General features: G+C 42.6%; 1 protein-coding gene across 4 annotated transcripts in view; it reads left to right on the forward strand.

Annotated features, from left to right (window-relative positions):
* The first annotated feature begins 444 nt into the window (after positions 1–444).
* Positions 445–22,406, forward strand: part of LCORL (ligand dependent nuclear receptor corepressor like) — an 80,100-nt gene continuing 58,138 nt past the window's right edge. The window contains exon 1 of one of the 4 annotated variants that reach the window (XM_035568978.2): positions 445–718. In XM_035568978.2, the coding sequence (XP_035424871.1) occupies positions 559–718 (160 nt within the window). In that variant the 5' untranslated portion in view covers positions 445–558. The remainder of the gene's footprint in view (positions 719–22,406) is intronic. The other 3 variants (XM_035568980.2, XM_035568983.2, XM_035568984.2) reach the window with 3 other exon arrangements.

Here is a 22,406-nt window from a genome sequence, read left to right on the forward strand (position 1 = left end):
CTGGTGACTGTTTGAAGTTCAGGGCAAGAGACACGAGGTGCTCGCAACAGATCTGAGGTGAAGAAGGAGGAAGCGAGGAGGCTGCCAAGCTGCTGCTTGCTTCTACTTACGTCCCCCGCTGGGGACGGCTCCGGGGTGGGCGTTCAGCTACACCCCTCCCGGCTCCCCTCGGCGGACTACAACTCCCGGCATGCATTGCTGCACCGCCCCCCCCGCCGGGCTGCAGCAGGTGGCGCGCTGCCCTTCGGGATTTGTAGGCCGGAGGGGGGGACATGGATGGGAAACGGGGCGGGGAGGCGGGGGGGCCGGTTGGCGGCCCGGTTACCGACCCGGAGCGGGCAGGGGGTGGGGGGCGGTGAGGAGCCCGGAAGGCGGGAAGGGAGGAGGGGGTGGACACGTGTCAATCACCCCGCCAGGCGGCGCGCGCGCTCCCCGCCCCGGATGCTAAGGGAGGAGGTGGGGGGGGGCGGACGGGCGCGGGCACGCGCTCGCGGAGGTTTGAAGGGGGGGGGGAGCGCGCGCTCGTATGTAAATGAGCGGGCGTGAGGTCAGAGGCAGATGGAAAAGGGAACAGACAGAATGGCCGCCGCGGCTCCCGCTCCTCCTGCCGCCGCCACCGCCTCCTCCTCGCAGTGCCGGAGCCCCCGCTGCACGGCGGAGCGCAGGGGAGTCCGCCGCGAACTCGACTCCTGGCGGCACCGGCTCATGCACTGTGTGGGTAAGCGCCGGGAGGGGGCTGCGGGAGGGGAGCGGGGCGGTGAAAGCTCGGGGGGCTCCGCGGCTGGGAGCGGGCACGGCAGCCCCAGCCCGAGCCTCCCCCTCCGGCTGGCAGCGGGGATGAGGGGCGGCGGGGGGCGAGCCGAGGTCTCCTGAGCCGCCAACGGGCGGCGCGGGGTGGGCGCCGCGGCTCGGCTGAGGGCCGCCCGGGCCCTGCCTTTGCCCCTTCCCCGGCTCCGGCTCCTTTTGTCTCGGCTCCCTGCCGCCCCCCCCCGCCCCTTCTTCCATCGCGGGTGTTTGGGGGGGAGGGAGGTGCGGCGGGGGTGGTGTGTGTGCGCCTTTAAGAGCGAGCCGCTCCTGCACTGACGGTTGGGATTTGAAGTTTTCCCTCCCCCCGGGAAGTTGTCATGGCGACGGCAGTTCTCCCTCACTCTCCCCCCCCCCCCCCCACCCTGGGGCTGCCCCGGCCGCGAGGTTCCCCCCTCGAGTCACGTGACACCCCCCCCCAGCGGGGGCGCGCGGGGCCCTGGCGCCGTTCCCGGGCGGGGCGGGGCGGGGGCGCGCTCCCGGGTACCTGCGGGGCCGCGCCCGGCGCCTGCCCCGGTGCGCGGTACGCCGCCCGCTGCTGGCTTCGGCCCCGGGCTTTTGTGCCTTCTTTCTCTTCCTTTCTACACCCCACACCCCCCCCTTTATTGTTTTTGTGGTTTTTTTTCCTTCTGTTTTGGGGCGCGCACGTGCCCGCTCGCTTGTCTCGACGGAGCTCGTCCAGCTCCGGCCCCAAAAAGCCTCGGTCCCAAAGGGCCGGCGGGCAGAGCCCTGGAAGGGGGTGACCGAGGGGTGACCCTGTCCTGGTGCTGCCGCTGCGTGTTTTGGGGAGCCCGGTGGCTCCTTCATGCGTGCTGTCAAACACCTGTGTGTATACTACAACACCTGTACGTGTGCACTTCCTTAATCCTTCACGTTTAACATAACGCTCTTTAGAAAACAAAATGCATTTCCACATACTTGTACATTCATCCTTCACTTTTGTGGAAAGAATTAAGATTAATTAGAATACGGAGCGAGAGCTAGTTCATTGGCACAGACATCGTGGTGCACTGCTAAAGCTGACGGGCCGATACCTCGCACAAACTATATATGAAGCATCCGCTCCTCTGATTACATCTTGCTTGATGACATTTCCTTTTTAAATCTAAACTGGGATCCTAAAAGCCTGCTTGACAGTTGATAACTGAAGGGACTTTGAGCTGTAGCAGTGTGCTATCAGATGCATTCAAGGAACACAGTGGCACATGACCAGCACGGACAAGGAGTGCGAAGAAATGCAGTGAACTCTCTGTAAGATAAAATGTCACCGTAGACTGGGACCTCTGCTGGGCAGATCTGTTGTGTTTGAGAAACTTCTTCCAAGTCGCTTTGGGGTTGCTCTTTCACTGAGATTTGTTATGTGTAAAACCAGAAAATAATTACTTACACTTTACACAGACCTCTGTTATCACTTTGTGCTCTCTTATTCCACTTGAAATGTTTTTTAGGATATAATTTCTTCGTATGCTCGTATGCAAAAATCAATTAATAGAAAGGAGCCCTGTATTATGATTAGCTCCTGCTGAGGAGGAGGGGCATGGGTTATGGTTTAATAGTTAGACAAGAGCTATCTCTGTTAAGAACTGTTACTTGGTATGCTTGTTGAGTAGCCCTTATCTGAGAGAAAGTGTAAACGTAGTGGCAAGAAAGTGGGTAGGTAGTCAGTATAATGGAGGTAGAGTACACTTAACTGCTTTTATTTTTAATCCTTTGAAATTCTGCAGCATTAACTTCTGCAAAGTAACCCCCTGTATTGGTGCTAATTAACTTTCAAAGTAGAAACGGTTAATTATTCTCCCTCAGCAAAGTATTCCTAAAGATCTGAAGAGTCTTACCAAAGCTAGTGTTAACTGGAAGGTCTAAACAATTGCTCAATTCATGGCTGAAACAGCAACAAGGGGGAGGGGGAAGTGGTGAATGTGATTGATATTTGGTATAACTTAGTTTTTTTTCCTCCACCTTTTTCAAGAGTCATACCTGTGTAACAAAGTGCGGAGAATGATGTGGCAAAGTAGTAGTCCACCAGTGCCTGAGCTAGTTTAATGTCAGTCCTAAAAAGAACCACATTTCATGTGTCATCCTACGCTTAACGTTTTTTATTACCAAAATTGTTGAAAGGTGATGTGACATTGTGGACTGTAGTTTGTTAAGCATTATGTTAAGAGAGTGAAGCAAGAAAGCAGAGATTCCTTCAACATGTCATCTGCTAGCCATTTGGATGAACAACTTTTTGATTTCTTACATTGTTTGCTATATTGATGCTAAATCTGATGCTTGCATTTCTGTGCTATGGTGTCACTTGGGCACCTTGAAATCCTTTATATGTGAAGGATGCCTCACCCACATGCTTTATGGAAATGGTAAACTGAGCCAGAGGTAATCCTTCCAAGACACTGATTGCCCAGCTTGAGGCTAATAGTCAACAGATTGTTTGTATCCACAGCAGCACGATGAAAATAACTCGGTTGTCTGAAGTGTACTGTTTGCTTGAGGGTCAGTAACGGTTAGGGACCTCTGCTTGAAGGGTTTGATTGCTGAATGGGTTTTTGTTCATCTGTCAAAACCTCATCGCAGACTTGAATGTTTGCATGGGTTTAAGAATTAAAAGCTTGTTTCTTGCCAGGCTATTGTGTTAATTAGTGACTTGTGGAATATTACTTTAAGTCCCAGGTCAAAATGTTCAAGCACTTAAAGGCTTGGAGGAAGAAACAGTGATAAAATTTTGCTGAGAACTCTGTTACTTGAGATCTAAACGTATTTGAAGGTATCCCAAAAAACCTTCATGTTGTAAATGAGTGGAATATAGTCACATAGGTCCCGAATAGGTATGCTGTATGAAATGGCTGTTCAGATGGTAAGCTTTGTGTATGTTACTTTGAGCACTAACATTCCTAAGATGCCTAGGCTTCTCCTTCTGGATGTGCCTTGCTCCAGAGCACCTAGCTCTTGCATGACACCAAGCTCAAACCTAGAGGCTCTCAGAAGCCATCTGCAGCTCTTGACTCTGTAGGTGTTCGTGCATCGTGCACAGGATGTGCCAACAAGTTCTGTTCAGAGCCCTGCTTACAGGTGTGTTTTGTCCTAGGCACAATCTTTGTTACATAACTAATAAACAAGGTACCCTAATTCCAAATTCCCTGTTTATGAAAACTGCCTGAAAGCTTGGAGTTAAAGTACCTAACTTATGCAACAACTGAATTCCACGGTGGTGTAAATTGAAAAAAAATTCATAGAGGTGTGTATCAGAAGGGCACCACACCCGAATTTTGAGTTATCTGATTAAAACTTTGCAGTGCGAAGTGGTTATATGCATTCCACTGGATTGAGAGGGAGCTAAATAAATTTAGCGTCAGACTGTAGTCAGCCTTAAGAAACAGGATTTATGCAGTTCTCTGAAATAGTCACCGTCCCCACTGATCAACTTTACTTGGATTTTACAGGCAAAGTGTTGGCAGGTATGTTGAGCCCACATAACTTTCATGGCATGGGCACAGAGGAGAGGCCTAGGAATTGCTAAATGAAAAAGCTACAGCATGAACTGGTGCTTTTATTTATATTACTGTGGTATCATCTGTGTTAAGCAGAGACTCTTTAATGCTCTTTAATGACTCCAGTCATGGAAGTTGAAGTTTTCTTACTAGGGCCTTGCACTGTATTGTGAAAATACGAAAGAGTGGGAATGATCTTTCAATGTGGAAGTGAAAGATTTTAATAATAACCAATTCTTAAAAAATAAATGCATCGTTCTTTAGGAGAAGGATAGAAGTTCTGATCCTTTGGTACAGCTCGGGGGCACGCATTTGACAGAATATAGCCGTGGAATTGCCTTCTTATGAAAGCTGAAAGTTGATCAAAATGAAAATGTACTTTTTGGTATGCCTGTGAAATCAAATCATGCCATTTCCTTTGCTTTCAGTGTCACTTGTTTTAGACTTCTTGCTTTCTAAACTAGGGTACATCAGTAAATCTAATTGTTTGTTTTGATGACACTAAAGTTTAAAAGTTGCTTTTTTAAAAATATTTGAATGTCTGCTCCAGCTTGTTCTTTTTGAACAAGTTAGTTCTCAAGTGGAATTCCCCCCAAACCAAAGACTTGTAGCTTCTGCACTTGGTATTATCCCCACTGTTGGAGCCCTCCTGCATTAACTGCTTCCTGTCTTTATCCCCGCAATACACAGTGTCCCCACTTTCCCCGTGGCTGTAGGCCCTCTGCACAACGTCACTGGGTTTTGCTGTTTTGTTTTGTAATGCCACCTCAGTTGTAGGTGACTTCCTACAGCTGCCAGAGTGGCAGAACTACCTATTTCACTGTACATCTGCTAGTGCTGCAGACAGCCAGTATCTGCCAGCACTGATGCTCTGTTACGCTGGCAAGGCTATGTGCAGGAACATTTTTCGAAATGATACCTGCTTCTGTGGTACTCTGGGCTCCTAAAACAGCCAACAAGCTTACTGTGGCCATAAAGTCATTGTCAGGTGTGAGCTGTAATACCGGTGTAGGGTCTTCCTGTGGTTCTGTCATGCTTTGAGCTGTGATGTGACAAGCAGGGTAATAAAGAAAACGTTTAGACCCGGTGCATGTATATGTGTCTTTGGAGGCTGCTGCAGCATATCACATGAGCTGTCTTTGGATTGAAATACGAGAAAACACGTGGGGCTTGCTTTGCTTGTTTTGGAATATCATTGCTTCAATAAGCAGTGTTAAATCAGCTTCTTTTCCATGTTTTCTCACAAGCCTTGTCCAGTTCATCAGCTCCTCTCTCAAAAAGTCATTGCCTACTGTTGTCATTATGTGTTTTTGACGGAATATCTTATGGGGTTCCTGAGAGAAATTTTCACCTGGGAAAACAATACAGAAGGTAGGGTAATGACTTTCAGGGACTTAGTTTAAAAAGTTGGGGGGAAGGTGCAGCATTGTTACGTATATCTAGCAGCAGATGCTTGAGTAGTTTGCTGATCTGCTGTGAGCCTGCAGCTGTAAGGTGGTACAGAGTGTGCCTTTGTGACAGGCAAAACGGTACCTGCTGCACAGACCACGCGGGATGCAAGCAATGCTCTGCTGGAATTATTTGCCCTCAGAACAGAAATGTGTTTTGGAGCATACAAGTACATACACGTGTCTTCGGTAGTGCGCATAAAACCTGTGATTGTTTTTGCGCTCCTTGTCTCTAGATATTAGCATATGGAAGCAGTTCAAGTTTTAAGTGTTCCAGGAACTGCTGTAATCTTTGTCTATGGTTTTAGGCATAGCTTGAACTTTCTTATTGTATGTTCTTAAATGGCAGCTGTTTATTTTTGTGTGATTGATAGTGAGCTGAGAAATTTGAACTCTGCTGTTCTTTCTTCATTGTAGGCACTAACAGCTTAAGCTGTAAATTTTGTAAACCAATAAAAAATGGCGAGATGTGTTGTCATTGCAACTCGGTCTGTTTTTTTTTCTTTGAGCTGGCATTCAGTAACTCTGTACAGACCTCCAAGTTGGTAACTTTTGTGTTTATACATACCACAATTCTGTGGGTTTTTTTGGTTCTGTACTCATTGTACCTTCCTTCATAGTTTGTGTAGATGGTATAAGGATTCATTCATTAAAACTACCCAACAAACTAGATGATAAGCTTAATTTTATAAAAAAGCTAACCTAGAAAATGAGGGGAAACGTGGCAGCAGAAAGAAAAGGGAAGGAAAGGTCAGATCTAGTTTAGCTTGGCTCGGTTTCTTAGTCATGTTTACTACGTACCTGCTGTTTTTCCTTCAGTCAAGTATCAGTAGCTTCACTAGAGAGTACAAGGCTTAGGATTTTTAGTAACTACTTCTAGCAACGGGTTTTTTGGTGGTGTTTGAAATGAGGTAGAGACTGAGTTGGCTGAACAGCATCCCAACCAACACGGTTGTTGACAAGAGCAAGGTTAGAGTACTGCTAACAATAATGTGTTTCTGCTTGTTCTCCTTTGTGGTGGAACTGATCTGATCCAGTAGCCAACTGCCTTTCTGTTTTCAAGTGGTTCTGAGGGGCCTCTGTGGTGGTTGTTCCTCTTGGTAAGTTTTCTGTGGAGTCTTCCAAACGGGCTTTCTATGGTAATAAGCACTAGTAATCGTGTAAGGGGGGGGGGGGGGAACAGGAGTTTGTCGTGCCGATCAATTCATTGGATTAGTTTGTGCTGTTGAGGAGCTAGCTGTGCTCCAGCTCCTGGCAAGTAGCCAGGGCTTGTACAGCCTACAGCCACAATGGGAAAAATGAGTACCTCTTCCCCTTATCCGCCCCGCCTTTTCTTTATTTCTCAACTCTATTATATGGGTGTTTTGAATAGATAGTTACAATGGATCCCTTCTTCTTGAATATGACTCAAGTATCAGGGCTTCGACCAAGGTTGTTATTCTAACCTTTAGAGTTCAGTATGTTTGTGTACAGTGTAGAGGTCAGCCAGAGCTTTATAGACTTCACTAACTTAAACTTCTTTGTCCTCGTTAGGATCTTGTCTTTCATGTTATTCTTGAACTTTGTTTTCTTCTATGTACACAGGGGAAGCTTTGATAGCTTGGAATATTGATAGAGATATGAATTTGAGATTCATATTTCTGGTATCAAACTCCTGAAAAGTAGGATGGCGTTATAAATTTAACTACCATGTATTCTGAAAGGGACCGAGAAGCTTGTTTGAGGGTGTAAAGCTATTATGTGATCTATCTCTTTGTCACTGCTAATCTACCACTTTATCCTTCTATCTGCTAAAGGCATAGAAAAGCCAGGAAGAAGGGAGGAGAGAGTAGGGAAGATGGATGTAGTGGCTCATCTATTTGAGACCGTAAGGGAGTAGATGATGTATTACAAAGAGCAGAGGATTCCGAATCTGCAGAAATGCATCGAGATATAGAGGTTATATCTGTTTTTATTGGATGTGGTCAGCTGCACGTGAATTCTCAGATCAAAGACCCATGTAGCAGGCCATCATCATCTTTGTGTCCACTTTTGGCACAGACCTGGTTTCTGTGTAGTATCTTGAAGCTGGATTAACCCTTTTGAGATAAATGCTTCATTCTTTCCAAAATTTTGAGGTCTCAGCTGTAATTTTTAATTGTCTTTTGGTTCTCAACATCCATCTAGACTTGCATCTACGTAGCACCATGTGTTGTATTGTAGGGGTGAGAGGGGTAAATGTCACTAGATGTGAATTCTTAATTTTTTTTTAAGGTCTGGTGGTAAATGGAAGATGACTGAACTTGTAACCTCTTCTAATTATGTTCCGCAGCTTTCAGGTTCTGTATAACTTTGTAATGCCCTGCTTTTTAAATATGGAACATCCTAGCTCTTGTGGTGACTCAAGATCAATTGCTCATGTTTAAAGAGCTTTTCAGTAGAAATATCTACTGTTTTTGCTGTGTCTTATTCTGAAATACTACAAACTGCTCTTAAAAATATTTATAATCTGAAAATTAAATATAATCTTCCTCACTTTGCAAGTCTTCACTACAAACTGTCGTAGTTAAAGGCTAGTTAAAATCTTATATATGAATACTAGTCACCCCTGTCATAATTCCACTGCTTTATAAGCTAGCTTTCTAGTCTGCTTAGCCACTGATAGGTCAGAGGAGTGTTGAATAATCCAGGGTTGAATATGCTGCTGCTTTTCATAACGCATACCAAAAATCTTTGCGGATCATATTTAAAAGATTTTTTCATTCTTAAAGCTACACAATTTTATGCCAGGTTAAAATACTACTGGTGCAAAACTGCTAGGTATCTTTGATTAATGATGAACAAATATTGCTGCCATATATAATGTAGATTGTAGAAAGAAGCTGTCCATTTGTGACCCGTAGATTGGATGCAGGTCATCTAGTGGGGGAAAGAAAAACAAGATCTACTCAAGATCCGCTGCTGCCTTTAAACTACTCTGTACATAGTGCAAGCTGTGCCAAATTCAGTCTTAAAAGTTTGCTATGCTACCAGCAAAAGTTTGCTATGCTACCAGCTGAGTGACACAGACTGTGGACTTCCTTCTGAGTCTGGTTCATGTTCCTTCAATCTTCTTGTTCCTGGACCACCCTATCTGTTCACCCCTCAACTTTCATGAGCAGTAACTTCCAATCTTTGACTTCTTAAAATCACCAAGTTGTTTACTTCCAAACCTTTATCATTATTCTCTCTTGCTTTAAAGCAATTTTAACAACTGTCTACACAAAAAAAATTCTTAGCTTTTGACTTTTTGATGTGTTTCTATATGGAGTTTCTTCATAGTTTATTTGCATTACATCAAAAACTTGCTCACCAAGTAAATAATACTTTCAGTCCTTCAGTCCAAGAGATGTTAGTCTTCTCGAAGTGTTTAGTCAACTCAGTTTCTTCCTTCAGATATTGCTGCTATATAATTCACTGTATGGTACTTGAGGAAAAAGGAGTATGTGTTTCTTCATATCACCTTATCCAGGAAATGTCAGGCTCTGGCAATCTTGTCAGGTCAAGAAGTCTATCTTATTATCAGAGTTCTGCACACTTACGAGTACCCATGCGAAGGGACTAAAGTGTTCTGTTTTGTTGTTTTTCTTTTTTTTTTTTTTTTTTGGAAATGGATTCCGAACTCATTCTGGCTAGAAGTGTCCTAATTTCTAGCCTAAATTTATCCCCAGTGTATATGCACTGTGGTAACATTGTTAGGTTGTTGGGTTTTTTTGTTTCCTCCTCCCATTTTTTATTCTTATTCAGGTATTCTCACTTACTTAACATGGTAAAAACTGAGTATTAGTGGACAAGGAGTACAAATGACCCAAATCATCCTAGTGAGTTTGAATTTTTTTGTTCAGACAAGCTGGGGGGGCAATACAGCTACAAATATACATGCTAATGTAGACTGCTAATAGCTGATGTTGTCCAGAGTTTACTGTCTGCAGTGTGGCGCAATCCCAGTTGCAGTGTAGGGGCCATAATGAGCTCTCTGCTCTGGTGATCTCCTTGAGCAGTCTTTCCTTTCCTCCTGTTCCAGCTTGAATGGGTTCTAAGGAGTCCTTCCAAGCAGTATTTCTAACAAAGTGTAGTCAGGGCTGTGCTCAGTGGGGGTGGTAATAGTGTCTCTGCATCATTGGATAAGAACAGCTCTACTAAACCAGAGCAAACTTGTCTAGTCCGGGACCTATTGTCTGCAGCCAGTGGTGGACCGCTAGGGGAAAAATATGAATACGTAATTATATTTCAGAAATACCTTTCATCCTTCAACGACTCATCTCAATCCTTTAGAGAAAGTTTTCTTTGTTCTGATAACTGCCTTACTAGATGATCCTACTTATTGTTGACTTTGTGTGGGTGTGTGTTTTTTTTTTTTTGAAGCAACATAAAACTTAAGTGAATCTCTGTCTTCTGGTTATGGATTCTGTATTTTATGTGACTCGTTTGCTTGTCCTAAAACAAGAAGTGGAAGCACCATATGAAACCATTATTTAAAATATATATGTTAAAAAAAAAAAGCAAGTGATAACAGGTGTTTCCTATTTGAGTGGTTCTGGGGTTCTTCCAGTTCTGTTTTTTCTGAAGATCTGACGTATCTTCACTTGGCAATCTCTTCTGTCCTCCAAGTTGAAAAGTTGTGTTCCTTGTAGAGAAGGTGTGTGTTAAATTTGATCATTCTTCCCTCCTTTCCTACACTTTCTGCTTGTATCTTATGATGTGGAACTAGAAGTACATGTAGTAGCCAAGATTGTGTCAATTTGTGGTGACAAACCGGGGAACGATGCAGAAGATACTCCTTTAAGAACTCCATAAAGTCATGGTATATTACTTGCCATTTACCAAGCTTATTCTTTCACAGGACTGTGTGTTTGAACCCCAGGATTAAAACCTGAGTGATGAGTCAGTTCGGTACCTGTTGCTCTCTAATGCGAGGACTTACTTTCTTCACCATTCAGCTTAACGCTTACATGCTTTTGGTTATCCTCTTCCATTTCACCACCTTGACACCTCAGTACTTTGAAGTTCCCCTGACATTCTTTGACTTCCGCCTCCCCCTTGCTAATACTAGACTGTGCCAAGTAGGGAACTGTAAATCTATTAGATAATCTCTTTGGGTGGAAGAGCACTGGCAGCCCTGGGACTCTCTTGTGTCCTTCTGCTGGGAAAACTATCTGTTCATTTCTGTCTTCTAACCAGCTAGTTATCTATGCAAGAATTTCTATATCTGTTCCTTGGGAAGTTTTTTAAAAAGCTTTTGTTTTGTGTTCCTGTTCAAAAGAGTCTGTAATCTTATTACAAGAGGATGGAGAGAAAGAAGGGTTAGCTGCTTTGCTTGGTCTGAGGGGTTGGAAATGAAAATTTCTGTAGATCGAGCAGTACAGAACTCATTGGTAGTACTTGATTGATGGAAAACAAGCTTGGCAGTGATACAGTACAATGGCTATTGGAAATACAGCTTATAAACTCACTTCTACCATCTCACCTTTTAAAAACTGGTAGAACTCCAAAGTGAAAAGCTGTTTCATTTTATGTAGTCATATATGGCTTTTGAGTTTAGAGGTCTGCTGGTGGTGTTCAGAGTTTTGCTGTAAGGAAGAGATTAGAGAAGCTTTGTTTCAACGCTGTACTGTTGAAGGTCTTGTCAAACCTTCTTCTACTGATGCCTAAACTTGAGGAACTGTTCACTTAACGGCTTATAGTCGTGTTGTAATCTGTTGGGAAAACAGACCCTTCAGTCAAAGTAATTTCTACTGTTCAGCTCTTAATGGGTTCTTCAGTGGTCCTCAGGTGCGTATGTTCCTGCACTTCATACCATCAGTATGTGATGAAATGTCATGTTTGTGTTTGAGGCTGCCATCATCTTCTGTTCTGGCACAGTCAGAACTTCAGGTATGTTTCTTGTGATCATTGATAAAGTGTATTTAGCAAGTCATATGCTAAAACTTACCCTCAGTGAAATCTAATAACCTATCTCCAGGCTTCTTCAGCACTACTTGTTGTTAAGCTTCTCCTTTCTTGTTAGTACAATGTCTATTTTGTGTGTGTTTCATGATTATTTCCTCAGGCTTGACAAAATTTTGCCTCAAAATGCTGATCCCTATCTGTCCTAGCTCTAAATGATTTATGTGCTGTAAGTCATGCCTGAATTTTGGCCATGATCTCCAGCAAGAGATCTTCGTCCCACAGACCTTTAGGAAGTGAACTGAAAATTCAAGGATCGTGGGCTTCTCATTTAACTGGTCAATGCCTTCTGCACTGACACTGTGGGAGAAAAAGCTGAGAGATGCCCCCACTATTTTGTGGGGCCTTCTTGTTGACTGTCCTTTGTTCTGTGTGACACAGCTTCTCCACTTGCCCTTTGCCGACCGACTGACCTAATAATGTGGCATAGAGAACAACTAGGAGCTAGGTACAGGACAGCTTTGTCAGCAGCTTTCTGCACTGACACCGTGTGGGGGAAAAAGCTTACACAGCGTGATGATTTTGGTTACTGAAACTTGTGGTCTTGCTTGCTGAATGTGCCTCTTAACTGGTGACCTTAAAAATACTTACCCAGTAGTTTAAGGAGGGATGACCCAAAGCCAGTTTTACTTTCTTTCAGGTTTCTGCCTATCGTAGCATTTTGGGGGCTCGTGCTTGAAGTGAGGGGTAGTCATTTGTCCCATATTGTTCATATTGTCTAAGGAGATCTTGGCATCTTCTCAGAATCCCTCTTCTTGAGGGATCAAATCACTTTTTTTTTTTTTGAGGAAACTGTTAACTGTGCTCCTTAAAGGCAGTAGAGCAGCTACTTGTTTTTTTCAAGAACTTTATATTGATTTCCTGGGTAGGAACAACAGGTTGCACATCTTCTGTCGCTTTGTCAGCTTCATTTGCCCACCACAGCATCACAAACTCAAGAACCAGAGCAGCCTCTTCTACTGTTGCCTGCAAGAGTAACTACTTGGTGGTGATTTGGATGGTGTATTTGAAGAGTTGACTGTCCTTTGTTCTGTGACACTACTTCACCACCTGCCCTTTGACAACCAACTGACCTGATTATGTGGCATGGAGAGCAATTACAAACTAGTTACTAGGCAGTTTTGTCAGTAGCACATCTATAATGGTCATCTGGCATTTTCTCCTTCATTCTTGACCTTACAGATCAGTAAAAAAGACTGATTTGCTCTTTGTGTGGAATATGAGTGACTTTGACCTGTGAGACTAAGAAGTTTGGTACCAGAGAAGTAACTTCATGTGATGTTTTCCAGAATGCTGGAACTGAGATTTATCTGCTTCCTGCAGTAGTTTCCCTCTTGCTGGAAATAGACTTTCTTTAAAAAAAAAAAAAAATCCTACTCTTGTATTGACCTTGCAGTTCAAGTTGGCCTCCATAAGTGGTTGCTGTTGTCTTCCTAAATTGTTTAATTAACAGGAAAAATCCGAAGTAAAGATCAGCTTGAAGTACTGAAGTTTCCCATTTTGCGTTACTAGAAACTTGTTGGAAGCAATAACATGACTGTCTTGGGTCAAAGAAACACTACGTTGTCAAAGTAGTAGTGAAACCTGGGGGTGAGTCAGCCTTCTCTGATTTTCTTCTCGTTCCTGGTCTTCCAGAAGAACTATTAGCTGTTCTGCGTAATGCTTCTGCTTCAAATGCTTTCTCTCAGCTGCTTAAAGAACAAAATAGGTATGTAACTTTTCATTTTGTACTGTAGAAAAGGGGGAAAAGTATCACTTTAGATTTTAAAGTAAACTAATGAATTCACAACTGAAAATCAGTGTCTGTCTAGAAATAGAGTGGCTCTGCTAAGGAGGAGCCAATGCTGGAACACAGGAGTGGAGTGTTTCTAAGGCGGGATAGTCCACTGTGCTTAAACCCATGCACCTTGTGTAAGAGCTCGTTTGTTCTCCCCATGATTATAGTATTCAGTCATGCCACTATGTACTTGAAATTAGTCTGTTTTTCCTTTCTCTCCCTGCCCCCATCCAGTCAGACATTAATAACGTGAGTTTTATAGAATGTAGGAGCTAATTACGAGATCATTACAGACTTTGCTAATGCCCAATGAATTCTCAGAGCATGTACACTTAGGCACTGTGTGATTTCTGTTCCACACCACAGGCGAGTCTGAATCCAAAATTTAAATCTTATCACTTGGTGTTTTGTCTTGTGCCATGTAATGCTTGGGAGCAAGCTAATCAAATTTGTATAGATGGGTACAAGTTACTTTTTAAATTTAAAAAACAAGAGTAAAACACCCTGATTAGTCTCTGAGGTATCTCTAATTCTAAAAGCTAAAACAAGAGACCAATTCACTTTTTTCTGTTCTCTTATATCTGTCATCTTTTCACTGCGAGTGCCTAATGTGAAGCTAAAACTTGTATTCAGGGTCTTTGTTTCTGTATTTCTGCTTTTTCAATCTCCAGTGGGAATTGAAGAAATTTAGCTCTTACTAAATATTACCTGGTTAGAAATCTGCATGTATGCATATGGGTTTAGTTATATCATACAGGTTCAACAGAAGTAACTACACTCATAAGATGTAGATCGCAGGTTGGTTGTCCCTGACATGTAAATAGGCAATGTATCTCAAGTTACTCTCACTAATGGTGTCTTGTCTTGTTAGCGCTGAATATGTTTAAGACCAGATCTGAAATCAGTTGAATTGAACTTAGTTCTTCCAGCCTAACTGAAGCACGTGAGTGAGGCACTTTCAGTTTTAACTTTGAATTCTAGAAAATCTTGTAGAGAAAAGAGGCATAGTTAATACTTTGGTTTTTTACTTCAGGTGAAGTTTTTACATAGCAGATCAGTGCTCAATTCTCGTTGACCTAGTTGACGCGTTAGCCATTTGAAACTTAATTTGCCAAGCCAAATTTTCTTTGGATACAAAAATGGTGGCTGTGTGGATTTTTTTAACCAGATATTTATAAAAGTAAAGGTGGAAATACATGGCATCACTATCATAAAAATGTAGAAAAGTAAACTTAAGACAGATTTATTAAATTTACTTATTTTAAAGGCATGTTGCACTCACTGGTAAAATTAGGGTATGTCCAAGAATATCAGAAATATTTTTAACATTTTCAATAAACTGGCTTTGGAGTTTGTATGTTAGTAAAATGTTTGGAAATAAAAACTTTGAAGAATGTAGGATTGATATTTATGGAGTTGATAATGCGCTTGCTGCATGATAGTTTGGTATCTAGATACAGGATGACTTCCATTCTGTAGCTTCAGCAGATAAGAATAAATGTCAATGTAATTTCAAAACAGTATGCAGCAAATAGGCAAGTTGTCTGCTTGAGGCAGAAATGCTAGCCAAAAGGAAATCACCTGAAAATTCCCATGAATTAGAAACTCAGGATTTCTTAGGGATGAATTTCTGTGAAGTCTACTAGTTAAATTTGCTGTTGGGCATCAGTTTCATGGAGCTTTCCTGAAGGCTTGCAAGGTCTTGGTGTGAAGTCTTGCAGCAGAGCTATGGTGTGGTTGCAGAACCCTCAGCTTCAATTTCTCAAAAGCTCATTAAGCTTGGGATGTTTTGAATTAAATACTTTTTTGGCTCAGTGAACTACCATTTTCTGATAAGTGTGTCTTTTTTCCAATAGTTTTCCCTAAGATCTTCCTTTCGAGCAGAAGGCTTCATATTTTTGATCCTGGTAATCCAGGAAGTGTGCCAGACAAACTCATTCATTAGTTGACTGCTAGACTTTCATCCAGATGCTGGTTAGACGTGTGGTGCTGCACAGTAGGAAAGCAGCGTTGGGACCTGTTTGTTGTTAAGAGACCTGCTGTGGACTTCACTTTTTTCTGTGATGATTCAGTGAGCATCTGAATAGGCATGCATGTAGGAGTGAAGCCTTTCTAAGCTTCCTTCTCTAAGGAAGCTATAAACTTGTAACCGACAGAAGCTATTTGCACAGTTCAGAATAGCAGTTGGTATGGACTACCATAGAGTTTGGACTGGAACAAAGAAAAGCAGAAGCTTTGCTTCAGTGTCGGCAGAACTTTTAACCCATGCTAATGTGATATGTATTTAAGGTCCCTTTGACCACAGGCTGAAAACGTCTCAATTCCATGTCCTGCTGCAGGGCTGGCTAGCTGAATAAGGTCCAAAAAGTGGTGAAAGTGGGGAGAGAAGTGGTAGTAGATGATTTAGCCAGTTTCTGGTCCCTTTATTCTGGGAGATAGTGGATGCATCTTGCACTGAGTTACCTGGGCTTGGTCACCCGTGTCTTTGTCATGGAATGAAGCCTCATCGTGGATGGATTTCTGCATGTTACATGACACAGAGGAATGTCTGCTGCTTCAGTGCTGGTCACTACAAACAGTAACAGAGGGCCATGCTTCCTTCATTGACTTGCAAGTAGGTAAAGTTGAGGTTGGTCTTGATGTCCGGCGAGATTCAGACCAATTCTAGATCTAAATGTCCTTGCATGACAGCTAGGATTACACCATTTTTCCAAGAAATTAGAGGTTTTTAGAGTAAATGAAATTCTAGTAACTCTGTTAAAAAACAATTTTCTTTCCCCCACCCCAATACCAGCTCAATTACTTCTGAAGTGTTTTCCTTAAGCTTTTCAGATTACAAATAATGCAAATCTCTCAAAGTATCTTGCTGCTACTCTAGAGATTAAATCTAGTTTCAACAATGTCTACTGACAATGTCTTGAAGCTGCAGTAAAAGCTGTCATGGGCTCTCCTTTTTAGGGTTCTGCAAGGGCACATTCTTACTGGCATAGAGTGCAGAGATGCTTCCTTATTTACTGAACCTCATTTCTCTTACTGTGATGTGTAAGTACCTGAAAATCAGACATCAGACTTAATGCTAGTGTTGGTCTTGGCTTAACCTACAGATCTGATTTATTTTTGCTCTGTTGGCTGCCACCCTTTTCTGTAAAATTGTGGAACAATTGGGGAGGGGGTGGGGAACACTTCCTCTCTTTGTTTTGCTCCCGAGGTATAGCTGGTGTCAGCCTCTAGCACTGCGTGTTACTCCCTCTCTGCCTTCTGCTGAGCTGCTCAGTGGGTTAACTAGCTCTTTTGATGTACATGTTCTTCTTGGAAACCATGCCATCGCTATGCATCCCCTAGAGGAAGCACAGCGTAAAGACTCAAAAGCATAGATTTTTATCCTAACTGAAAAGTAGCCTGTTAGAACTGAAGCTTTTCTGTAAGTTTCATTGCACATCTCACTGACAAGTATATGCAATCTGTGGTCACCCAGTCTCTTTTTCTCTGGCAGCAGCAGTGTCCTGAACCAGATTAATTTCTTGGGGTAAAGGTTTGCATTAGACAAATATCTATCTTAGCTATGGTTCTGAATTTGTATTGGAGTCTAAATAGAGGATTTCCTCCCTTTCATGCTGGAATCTCTGGTATGTTGGTTCCTGTTTGCTCAGGGATCTGAATCAATAGTAAAGAAAATGAACGTATTAAGTATAAGATATAAATGTTTTAGAACTTTCTACTTTTTTTAGTGCTATAAGCAGAAACTGGGTTCAAACTGGGCATAATAGTGTAGAGTAGCCTTATCGCAATCCTACCACCCCCATGTGAAATCTGTCCTTGATTATGTCCCAAAAAGAATGTTCCAGGAAGAAAATGGGGCTATTTTTCACCTGAGGATCTGGCCAGCATTTTGTCAAGTTTTACTGAATAGATATCCTGACATTGCAGATCAGGGGGGTGGGGAGGGGAACAGGGAGAGTAACACTCGAATAAAATTTTATTTTTGCTTCACTTGTCGTGATTTAGACTGGGTATTTTGACTAGCAAGTTAGTTCTGTGGGATTTTTTCTTATAATTTGTATAAATGGCAAAAATTTTATTTTCTTTAACTCAGTGCCTCAATGGTTTCATAACATGGTAGATCCTTTCCAAGTTCTTATTATAGTAGATTTAAAAAAAAAGTCTGAGATCATATGAATATGTAAAGAGTAGATTTATGAATCCATCTATAGCTCGGGGGGTAGCCCCTACCTGTGGAAGGAAGGGAGAGGCAGAAGAAACCAACAGATATGAAGGTCAAATTTAAGTTACTCTGAACACCTTGCTCTTTACTCTTATAAAATATGAAAGTAACTCTTGTCTGCAGAATATTGCTCTTTTAACAACCTATAAGGGAGTTGCTGCTTGTATTGTAATGGGCTAAAGATATCCAGGTGTAATAGAGCAGGAGATTGAAAAAACTATTCGATGGCTTTCAGAAATTTGAATTACTGCTACAAAAATGACATAAAATGCTTTCTAAATCAGTCGAGAGTGGTCTGACAAACCAAAGGAACTTGGTGATGATTAATGAACATACGTTCTTAAAGGGTTTTAATTTTTGATACAATTGTTTTTCCTGCTACTTAGAAACAGGAGACTTTATTTGGAGACAAAAAAAGGCAAAACTTACATGTAGATAAAAAAAAAATTCAGAGGAACCAGTGACCTAGTGCATTGTCAAATACAGTGGAACACAGAGTACAAGTATGCCCCCGTTTCACAGGTGCTACAGTTTGGAAAGGTATAACTTACTCATCTTTTAATTTCTAATCATGTAAACATGAGCTCTGAGACCCATTCTTATCAAAGGGATAACCTGTAAAGGCAAAGGAGTCATCTGCCTTTCTTTAAGTAAGCCAAAACAAATAGTGCTTGCTACTCTTGCATCTGTAATTTAAAGTAAGTATTGAAGACAGAACTTGAAGAGAAGCAGAAGTTAGTCATTCAGAGAGACTGTGAAACTCGGTGCATAGGTTATTTTTTTAAAAGCAATTGAAAATAAATCTAATGCCTGACAGGACTAAAGAAACTGGATTCTGTCTGTGGTATGACTTAGTTGAATCCAAGATAGCTAATACAAACTACAAAACTTCCTTCAGGTGCACTCCTGTACTGAGCCAAACTAAATTACGCAGCTGTGAAGCTGTATAGAATGGGGACAAGTGTATATATAAATGACAAACCTCCGTTATAATATTTTCATAAGCAGAACATTGGTATTAACTAGTGAAAGTTTTTGCTCACTGTATGTATTGCCTTGCCGTGAGGTTATTGCTACTGAAATAAAAGCGTATGGGAGGGAAAGGAGGCTGTCAGTTAAGGAGGTTGTCTATTGGTTATGACAGTCTGGGGTGTGCAGGCCGTAATTTCTTCCCAATGTGATTTTAGTTCCTGAGATGCCTCATATGGTTTGTGTAATAGTCTTCATGGATTAGGAAACACCTCTTCAAAATACAGGTTGTGATGTATGACTTCAGGGTGGGAACTGAACTTACATGAAGACCAGATAACAATGTTCACAGGCTCAAATTCAGAAGTAGGAGTTAAACTCTTGGTTGTAATCGAGTCACTTAAGCCAGTAGGTGAAATAACACTACTATTACAGAAAACCAAAAAATAAGTTTAATTTTAAGGCTGTCTGGTGGTATTGTGCTTGTGCATAATCTCATTAAATATAATCCTGTTCTTTGAATTTTCCTAATTACATTTTGAAGACTATTTATTAATTTTTACAGTCCTTTAACAATTAAAATCAGCAGTCCTGAAACTATTTTAACATTAGTTTTGGTTTTAAAAGCAGCATTAATTCTATTATTCATGTGCTAATCTGCATGCTGCTTAGCATGTGCATTTTTTCTCCTTTAGCTTTTCATTTAGTTTTATTATAACATCAAGTAAAAATTCAAAAAAACAAGGTGTATGCAACAGTCTTCCTTGTGTGAGGCGTGTTGTTTAATGGAGGTGTTTCTCTTTAAACCAGAAGAGTGGTGAGTGGAAGTAACAGAAGTGATATAGACTCTAGCAAACCAGCTTGAACCCCAGTAATTCAGATGTGATTACTAGTGTTGTAAGGCACAGAGTGGAGGAAGATAGAAATTCATGGGATATTAAAAGAGGGTAGGTTTAGATTAGATATAAGGAAGAAATTCCTTACTGTGAAGCATTGGCACAGGTTGCCCAGAGAAGCTGTGGATGCCCCGTTCCTGACAGTGTTCAAGACCAGGTTGGATGGGGCTTTGAGCAACCTGGTCTGGTGGGAGATGTCCCTGCCCATGGCAAGGGAGGTGGAACTGAGTGGTGTTTGAGGTCCCTTCCAACCCAAACCATTCTACGAATCTGATAATTTTTAGATGCATGAAAATTGGGAAGATTACAACATACCTGATGAAGTGAACAGGGTTGTAGTTTGACAAAAGTGTGTTTTAGAGAAATATGAGATCTTGTGCTGCCTTCAGAGGCTTCAGTGCTTTAAGCCAAAGGTCTTGTTTCATTGTAGTAAATAAAAATATACATGATAGCCCATGTCCTTCAAAGCAGCGTGCAGCAGTCATACCCTTCTTAGATCTAAATGAAAATATACTGGAGAAAAGGGGGAAAAAGCAAAATTTTATTTGAAGACACAAGAAAACAATGTGATCCATCATACCCATCAATTTATTTCTATCTTATTTGAAAAGTCTTTGTAGTCAGGCAAAGTTCCTGGTGACTGGAAAAAGGGAAATGTCCCTTCCGTTTTTAAAAAGGAAAGACCCAGGGAGCTACAGACTGGTGAGCCTCACCTCTCTGCCTGGGAACGCCATAGAACAGATCCTCCTGGAGGCAATGTTAAGGTGTATGCAAGACAAGGAGGAGATCCAGGACAGCCAGCATGGCTTCACCAAGAGCAAATCATGCCTGACTGATCTGGTGGCCTTCTGTGATGGAGTGACAGCATCAGTTGACAAGGGAAGACTGGCTGATGTCATCTACCTGGACTTCTGTAAGGCCTTTGACACGTCCTATTACGACATCCTGATCTCTACATTGGAGAGAAATGGGTGGACCAGTCAGTGGATGTAAGGAAAGGGCTGGGTGGCTGCAGCCAGAGTTGTGGTCGATGCTGCTTATATCCAGGTAGAGGCCAGTGACAAGTGGCATCCCTCGGGTCCATTTTGGGACTGATGCTGTTTAATATCTTTACCAGTGGTATAGATAGTGGGATTGAGTGCACCCTCATCAAGTTTGCAGGTGACACCAAGCTGAATGGTGCAGTCGATAAACCAGAAGGAAAGGATGCCATCCAGAAGGGCCTGGACAAGCTAGAAGAGTGTGCCCACGTGAACCTAGTGAGGTTCAACAAGGCCAAGAGCAAAGTGCTGCACCCAGCTCAGGACAGTCCTACCCATGAGCACAGACTGGGAGAAGAACCCGCTGAGAGCAGCCATGCAGAGAAGGACTCTGGTGGACAAAAAGATCGACATGAGCCGCCAGTGCATGCTTGCAGCCCAGAAGGCCGGCTTCATCAACAGAGGTGTGGGCAGTAGGGTGAGGGAGGGGATCGTCACCCCCTCTGCTCTGCCCTTCTGAGGCCTCACCTGGAATACTGCGTGTAGGCCTGGAGCCCCCAGCACAAGAAGGATTGTGGGGCTGTTAGAGTGGGTCCAGAAGAGGGCCACAAAAATGATCAGAGGGCTGGAGCACCTGTCCTGTGAAGACAGGCTGAGAGAGCTGGGGCTCGTTGGTCTGGAGAAAGAGAAGGTTTGGGGAAACCTCACTGTGTCCTCTCCTTACTTAAAGGGGACTTATAAGAAAGATGGAGAGTGACTTTACATGGGCAGACAGTGACGGGACAAGGGGGAGTGGTTTTAAACTAAAACAGGAGAGATTTAAACTGGATGCTGGGAGGAAGCTCTCACTCAGAGGGCGGTGAGGCCCTGGAACAGGTTGCTCACAGAAGCTGTGGATGCCCTATCCCTGGAGGTGTTCAAGGCCAGGCTGGATGGGGCTTTGGGCAACCTGGTCTGGTGGGAGGTGCCTCTGCCAGTGGCAGGGGGGTTGGAATTAGGTGATCTTTAAGGTCCCTTCCAATACAAGCTGTTCTGTGATCTCTTCTAATAGATATCTTTTCTGCATCGAGGTGAAAAATAAAGCAGTAAATATGAATTGGTTAAACGAGACTGTTAAACACCTCTCTTCCATTTAATTTTTTCTACCTAAGTAAGGACCATTTGTCTATCACTTCTGTTATGTATCCAGTGATATGAGTAAAACAGTCTTTGAGTGCAGAAAAGTATCATAAGTGAAGGTATTTAGAAATACTTTCTTTGAAGGCTTTTTATCAGTATCTGCTTAAACTTTTCTAAACTGGCAAAAGCTTCCATAGATGGGGTATGGGGGGAGGGAATGTCAGAGAGGGGAACAACTATAAGTGAAGGGTTTTTCTAGGTAACTTACTGCAAGGTCACTTGTGTGGCCAGAGTTCAGGTTGTAGGGGTTTCCTTCACTGATGTTCCTTCTACTCCTCTTCTCCTTGGTTGCTACTGTGGAATAGCTAGTTATGGGGCTTCCTAGGTCGCTAGTTACAAGTGGCTGTAGACCACCACCTCCATATACCCTGCATCAAGTGTGGTTACTGGAGTTTGCCTAAGCCTTGTGAGGCCTTCACTGAGATCTAGTATTAATGTGTTCTAGTGTAGGGTAAAAGAGTAAGGAAAAAGGCATAAATTGTTTTTACCAAAGATGATTAAATTGCAGTGAAGTGTCTCAAATGCAGTGACCTTATACCACCACTGCCCTCAAAAGCGAGTAACCCTTGTAGCTAAAGGTGTGGAATTGGATTACTGCTGAAAAATGAATATATGAAATGGGGGGGGGGGGGGGGGGGGGGTGACAACCAAAAGAGATGGGAAGGAATGAGAGTCAAGG

The sequence above is a fragment of the Cygnus atratus genome, chromosome 4 (genome assembly GCF_013377495.2).
Source record: "Cygnus atratus isolate AKBS03 ecotype Queensland, Australia chromosome 4, CAtr_DNAZoo_HiC_assembly, whole genome shotgun sequence".
NCBI lineage: Eukaryota > Metazoa > Chordata > Aves > Anseriformes > Anatidae > Cygnus > Cygnus atratus.